General features: G+C 45.0%; 1 protein-coding gene across 1 annotated transcript in view; it reads left to right on the top strand.

The window, feature by feature from the left end:
- Nucleotides 1-176: 176 nt before the first annotated feature.
- Nucleotides 177-7,335, top strand: part of Mrps5 (mitochondrial ribosomal protein S5) — a 29,614-nt gene continuing 22,455 nt past the window's right edge. The window contains exons 1-2 of the mRNA XM_008828178.3: nucleotides 177-330; nucleotides 5,005-5,088. Coding sequence (XP_008826400.1) covers nucleotides 249-330; nucleotides 5,005-5,088 — 166 coding nt within the window. The 5' untranslated portion in view covers nucleotides 177-248. The remainder of the gene's footprint in view (nucleotides 331-5,004; nucleotides 5,089-7,335) is intronic.

The raw sequence follows: 7,335 nt of genomic DNA, 5'->3' as shown, positions 1-7,335 counted from the left end.
TCGCCAGCCCCGCCCCGCCCCGTCCCGCCAGCCACACCTCCGCCTCGGGTCCTAGCTCGAGGACCCCTCAAGTTTGTCCGCGGCTGCGCCTGATTCAACTTACTCGGTGGCCTATCTGGACAAGTCTCCCACCCCAGTGTGAGCTGCCTCGTCACCCTCGAGTGTCTGGCATCCCACTTTGCGTTGATGTCAGATGTCTGACGAGACGCGGTCGCGGCTGGCAGTGGGGAAGACGTCCTAGAGAGAGTATGCGGCGCCGCTCCGGCTCCATCATGGCGGCGGCCGTGCGCGCTGTGGGCTGTCTCCCAACCCTGTGCGGCGCCCAGGCAGGTGAGGGCGGGGACCCGAGGTGTAGGCGCGCGGGAGTAGGAGGCTTACCCGGGGTCTGGGGAAGCCCGAACGGAGGGCAGCGAGAATCCGGGGGGGCCCTCACGCTGGTCTCCCATGCGGTTCGGGCCGGCTGTGTGACCTTGCGCGCCTTTTCTCCCTCTCTGGGTCGCGCGGCCGGAGACTAACGTGGGTGAACTAAACATGCTGTTCGTTCAGCTTCTTAACCACTTGGCGAAGAGGAAGAGGAGCGGGAACTAGCAAGCGCCACTTTCTTGGAGAGTACGATCATAGGATGATGTCGAGGCTGAGGACTCACCCTCTTGCTGGAGTCGGTTGGATTACCTATCAGTTTAGATAATGGGATAATGGGCTGATCGATGCTTGTATTAGAACGCATCTGATCCGAATGCCAGAATGTCCTTTGTCAGCCGGTCTTGCTCCCGCTCTTCTTCGTTGTGTGCAGCCCTGGGAAGGGCCGACTGCTGCTGCTCTCGAGCTTAGCATTTGATCTGTAGGAATGGCTTCGGGATATTACTAAGCCTGCAGTCCAGCAGTTGTAATGCCCAAACTTAGAAATTCCTAAAACCCGCCAAAGTTCTTCTTCTTTTTCTTTATTTGATAATTTATTTTACTGCAAAATTTGACCTGGAATCACTTGGTGGGAACTCTGACCTGAAACAGTCTTTTCATTTGTTAATCGTCATCCTCAAGTTGTCTGTCAGCTACTTGCCCGTTTTCTCTTTACAGATGAGGGGGTTACCATACATAGAGATGAGAAACTTGGCTCACAGATTACCAAGGTGTAGAGTTTCGCATCCATAAAGTCTGGCTCCAAAGCCTTTTTCACCCTTCCCTTTTGTGTAACACCCCCCCATCTTTTGGATAACAGTTTTATTGACATATTAATAATACCATAAAACTCACCCATTTAAATTGTACAATTTAGAGATTTTTAGTATTTTAGTGGACCTGTGTGCGGCAGTTGTCACAATTCTATAACAATTTCATCACTCCATAAAGAACACCTGTGCTGTTTTAGCTGTCCCCTGCCCTGTCCCACTGATCCAAACTCTAGGCAGCCACTGATTTTCCATCCCTGTAGCTTGGCTGTTCTGCTCTGATCATCTCATGTATATAGAATCAAGTGATATCTGGTCTTTTGTGGTTAGCTTCTTTCACTTATGATGTTGTCAGGATTTATCCATGCTGTGACATGTACCAGTCCCTCGTTGTGTGTGGCCCAGCAATATTCTGTTCTGTCAGTACACCACATTTTGTTTACCCATTCATCAGTTGATGAACATTTGGGCCATGCCCCTCTTTTGGCCGTTATGGTTGATGTTGCCCTCAACATTTGGAAGCCATGTTTTTGTCTGTACCCATACCTTCTTTTGTATATATTTCCTGAGAGTGGAATTGCTGGGTAAAATAATAGCTCCATGAGGAACTGCCAGGCATTTTCCAAAGTAGCCATACCATTTTACATTCCCACCAGTATTGTGTTGGGGTTCTAATTCCTCCTTGCCAACACTTGTTATTATCTGCTCCTTTGAGTATAGCCAGCCTAGTAGTGTGAAAAGTCACTAATTTTGTCTTGGGTCTTTAAAGGTTAATGAACTTATTTTCATGTGCTTATTAACCATTTGTATATGTTCTTTGGAGAAATGTTTGTTAAAATCTCTTCTCTCTCTCTCTCTCTCTCTCTCTCGAATGTGCTCCAACACAAAATTGTAAACTTACTTAAAAATGAGGTTTTTGTAGTTTTTTTTAAAAAAATATTTATTATTTTTATGTGTATGTGTGTATTGCCTGCATGTAGGTAGGTGCAACCTGTGTTGTGCAATGCCTGCAGAAGACAGAAGAGGCTGTCAGATCACCTAGAACTGGCGCTATGGACTGTTGTTAGCAGCCATGTGGGTCTTCTGAAAAAACAGTCAGTGTTCTTAACTGCTGAGCCATCTCTCCAGCCCCGATTGTGTGGCTCTTGAGCATGAACTTTGTAGATATCAATATTGTGATGCCCCCTAATTGGACATACCTAATAGGACCTCATACATGCTAGGCATGTGCTCCACCACTGATCTAGAGGCTCACATGTTTGAACACTTGGACCCCATTTAGTGGAACTGTTTGGGGACATTATGAACCTTTAAGAGGTGGAGGAACCTTGCTGGAGGAAGTGGGTCACTGAGGGTGGGTAGGCCTTAAGGCTTTATAGCCTGGATCCACTTCCTCTTCATCTGTGTATCCTGAGTGTGGATACAACCTGAGCAGTCAGCCTCCCCTTGCCATCGAGTCTTCCCTGCCTGCTGCAGTGTCTTCCCTGCCACAATGGACTGTATCTTTCTGAATTGGAAGCCAAAATAAACTCTTTCTTCCTTGTTTTTATTAGGATATTTTTATCAAAGCAATGAGAAAGTAAGACACCAGTCCTCTTTTTTCTTTTTGAGACAGGGTCTCAGCAGTTTGTTCAGGCTGTCCTTGAACTCTGGGCTTGAACTTCCATCCTCCTGTCTCAGCCTTCTGAGTATACAGGTTTATGGGCCTGCACCAACAGTGCTGGCTTCTTTTGTCCATTTTAACTTGGGTTGACCTTTTATTATTGAATTGTAAGAGTTCTTTGCATTTTCCAGATACAGGTTTCTTGTTAGATATATAATTTGAAAAAAAAATTATCCAATACTGTATGTTGTCTTTTAACATTCTTAATAGTTTCTGTTTTGAGATGGGAATCTCACTATGACTGTAGTCCCTGCTAGCCTCAAACTCGTGGTTTTCCTGCTTCAGCTTCCTAAGTACTGGGATCATAGGTTTGCACCACCATATGTGGCTTTGATAGTGTTCTTTGGAACACTTGGTTTTTTTTGTTTTTGCAATGCTAGAGATCAAACCCAGGGCCTAGCACATGCTAGGCAAGTGCTCCACTGCTGACCTTCATCCTGGCCTAGAAACAGAACACACAAGTTTGAAATTTTGATGGTCTCATTTACGTTTTTGTGGCTTGTGCTTTTGGTGTCTTATTTAAGAAACCATTGCCAAATCCAAGCATGTGATCACTTACCTCTCTGTTTCTGTTTAAGAGCTTCACAGTGTTTTGTTTTGTTTTGTTTTTGAGACAGGGTCTCCCTGTAGCCCTGCCTCAGCCTCCTTAGTGCTGGGATTAAAGGTGTATGCCACCACATGCTTGGCTAGAGTTTTATAGTTTTGGCTTTAGGTTTTTGGCCTATTTTGAGTTAATTTTTATTTGTGGTATAAAGTGGGGTTCCACCTTCGTGTGTTTGGGTGTTAATACCCAGTTGTCCCCAGAAGTCAGTTGCTCATCAATGCTGTCAGAGTTGTCTTGGAACACCACACTGCAGGAAGGGTTGTGCAGGAGAAGGTGCCAGCCTGAACAGAGAGTACCTGGGATCCGGGAGGCTTTGCCCCCATGTATTATCATGTGAGTCCTTTCTTGGGGAGACACAACACGTATGCCTATCCACCCATGGGAGAACAAAGTAATGATTCTACCAAAGTCCAGCTTGATGAACCAAGGAGGTTTATTGGGGTTACTCACAGGAATATGGGAGAGGGGTTGCTTACAGGAGCAGGGCTGACTCAAATGCAGCTACATCACCAAAAGCCCACCCAGCACAAGTGACCACTCATGAAAGCTGCATCACTAGAGGCCTGCAAGTCATATAGGACTTGCAGGCCTCCCCACTTTCAGGCGCCTGGACGGGTTGAGACTCTTGGCAACTCAGCTGCTCTGCTTCTGCAGCCTCGGGAATGGGTCCCTGTGAATCTTGTGGGTTTCAGCTTTCACAGACTTGTAGACTTTGTTTGCTCTGTGACTCTTAGGAGCCTCCCCATCCTTCCTGGAGAGGATATTTCAATTAGGAGGAAATTGCTGTACAACATGTGTCAACTAACCTGGAAAATCTGGTTGAGAAACAAATCTACCACAGCACTCAGTTCAGAACTCACTACCGACCTGGTGTATAGAATGTGATGTGTGTAGAGGGAGGGCACAGGAGATGGGCAGCATGAGATGGTGGAAACGGGCTGTGTGGTGGCCCTTCAGGGTGTGCTGAGGAGTTATTTCTTGAGACAGTGTCTCATGTAACCCACATTGTCCCCAAACTCGCTATGGAGCCAAGGCTGACCTTGAACTCCTGATCTTCCTGCCTCCATCGAGTGCTGGAATCACAGGCATGAGCCACTACATCCAACTTGTGCTGAGGAGTCTCCTTTGTTCTGTAGGGCAGTAGGGAGCCAAAGAAGTGGCTGTCAGGGCTGTGAAGTACCCATGCCTGATATTTTGGAAAGGTGTTGAGTGAGAGGGGGAGGTTGGGAGACCTACTAGGAAGACCAGTTATCCTGTTGCTGAGTGGTGAGGGGACCTTAAAAAAGGACCCACAGGACCAGAGCAGAGGTACAGCTGGCAGAGAGATTGACTGCTAAGGGGATTCTGCAAGGCTGGGACACTGGGTATGTGTGAGAGGAAAGGTTGAAGATAAGCTGTGATGTCAACTACTTGGCAAGTGGTCGTAAGGCCCAGAAATTGCTTCTCACTTATCTTAATCTTTGTATTCTGTAGATGGTAATATTTTATGAGCATTACTGCTTAAAAATGTTCCTTTTCATGTAGAAATGTTTTTAAAGAAAAGCTTTTTTTCTTTTTTCAATTTACAGGTCATTTCCTATGCAGGCAGTTCTCCCTAACCACCTTTCCAGCAGCAGCTTCCTTTTCAACAGTAAAGCTTGCTTTCAGCAATGGTAAGGTTCACCTGCTACCTCCTTTTCTTGTAAGTTGTACTTAATAGTAGAGGTGTTTCTGGATTTTTAAAACTGTTTTATTTTATTTTATTTTATTGTTTTATGTGAATGAGTGTATTGCCTGCATGTATGTAAGTACACCTGTGTCATGTAGTGCCCACGGAGGATAGAAGAATGTGCCAGATCTCCTGGAACTGGAGTTACAGACGGTTGTTAGCCATCATGTGCATGCTGGGATTTTAATCTGTATCTTCTGCGAGAGCAGCCACTATTCTTAACTGCTGAGCTGTCTTTCCGGCCTGTTTTTGGGTGTTTTAAAAGTGTTAATGAGGGGCTGGAGAGATGACTCAGTGGTTAAGAGCACTGGCTGTTCTTGCAGAGGACCCAGGTTTGATTCCTAGCACCCACATGGCAGCTAACAACTGCCTGTAACTCCAGTTCCAGGGGATCTGTCACTGTCTTCTAGTCTCCTTGGCCATTGTATGACACAGGTGCACTTACATACATACAAACACAACACTCCTACATGTAAAATAAAAGAAATAAAAAATTTAGAATATGTTAAAGAAGCATGTTCTCTGAGATGAAGATGTATAATGCTGAGGCTGGCCTTGAACTCCTGAGCCTTGAGTGTTTTTCAGACCGATTGCAGTTGTTTAGTTCAAGGCTTTAAAAATGAATGGCTGCCATCTGTTGAGTAGTTACTATGTGTTGGGCTTAAAACACATTTTCTAGGAAAATCCTTATACCAGTTTTTATGAGCAAGTTATTCACATTTAACAGAGGATCAGTGACTCTTAAGAGGCTTAGTCACATGTTCAAGATCGTACCAGTAACGGGCTTGGTACCTGAGTTGTCTGAATGCTGTGGTAACACAGGCCTTCCGCTGTCTTACTGGAGGGCTCTCTCCATTCACCCTGTAGCAAGAGAGGAAGCCAGCTTGTGCTCTGCCTGTGTTGTGTTCATGTTGGTTAAATCTTGGTTTTCTCATATGCACTATGTAGGTCAGGACTTGTCTTGAGAGTTGGGCCTTACTGTTTGAATTACTCCCTTTGCTCTTGTTAGCTGTCTGTGAAATGCCTTGGCTGAGAGGTCCTGTGGAGGAGTCTGAGACCTGCTTTCCCCCCGTATTTATCTGTTCATTTGTTAGTTGATTCATTCCTTCATCCGTGACCTAGTCCGCTCTTTTAAGTGACCCAAACAGTGTCTCACACTGCAGCTGATGTGGCACCTGGAAAAGTCTTCCCCAAGATCGAAGAGGAGTACTCTTGGCTGTGGGGGCGATGCTCTGGATGGAAAGAACACTGACTGTTGCAGTGACGGGCAGAACTCTCTGTGCCACCATTGCCTACTTTTCTTACCAGGTGCAAAGCCACCCTCAGAGCCTGGGTTTCCTCATCTATAAAATAAGAATGGTAATTACTGCCTTGAATTGCTGTATTCTTAAAATATTAAATTTCTAAGAGTTCTAAAAGGTTTAGAGCTTAAAACCAGTTCCTTTTCTCCTCATCATCCCCAGTACTTTCAAGTTTTGGTTTTATTTCTGAATTTGTTCAACATTATTATGCTAATTGAAAATTTAACTGTGACATCATTATCCCTACTTTCTCCCAACGTAGCATGGTGATGCCCAGCTATGACTGTGATTTTTTATACTCGAAATACAACAAAGATCATAGTACTAAATAACACAAGATTAACTATCTTAATATTAAATATTAATATTAAGGTATTTTATTTAAAGGTTAAATAGATTTTTAAAAAGTTAAATGTACCCAGCATTGTGGGACTTAGAATGACAGTTGAAGTTCTGAGTTTATTTAAAATGAAAAGCCAGGACTGGCAAGATGGCTCAGGGAATCAAGGCCACCAGGCCTGACAGCCTGAATTCTATCCCTGGGACCCATATGGGGAAAGGAGAGAACCCACTCCTGAAGTTGTCCTCTGACTTCTACATGTATGCCATGCGTTCATGCGTACCCTTCCCCCATATGTACAAAGTAAATAAATGTAATAAATTCTTTAAATTAAAAACTAAAATTGGGGCTGGAGAGATGGCTCAGCGATTAAGAGCACTACTCTTGCAGAGGACCTGGGTTCGATTCCCAGCACCCACATGGTGGCTACGAACCGTCCTTAACTCCAGTTCCAGGGGAATCTGAAGCCCTCTTGTGACCTCCTCGGCATTGCACAGCACGGGTGCACTCACATACATGCAGGCAATACACTCATACACATAAAAAATAA

The sequence above is a fragment of the Nannospalax galili genome, unplaced genomic scaffold, assembly GCF_000622305.1.
Source record: "Nannospalax galili isolate Female #2095 unplaced genomic scaffold, S.galili_v1.0 scaffold1513, whole genome shotgun sequence".
In the NCBI taxonomy this organism is placed as follows: domain Eukaryota; kingdom Metazoa; phylum Chordata; class Mammalia; order Rodentia; family Spalacidae; genus Nannospalax; species Nannospalax galili.
This window is presented reverse-complemented; position numbering and strand designations above follow the sequence as displayed.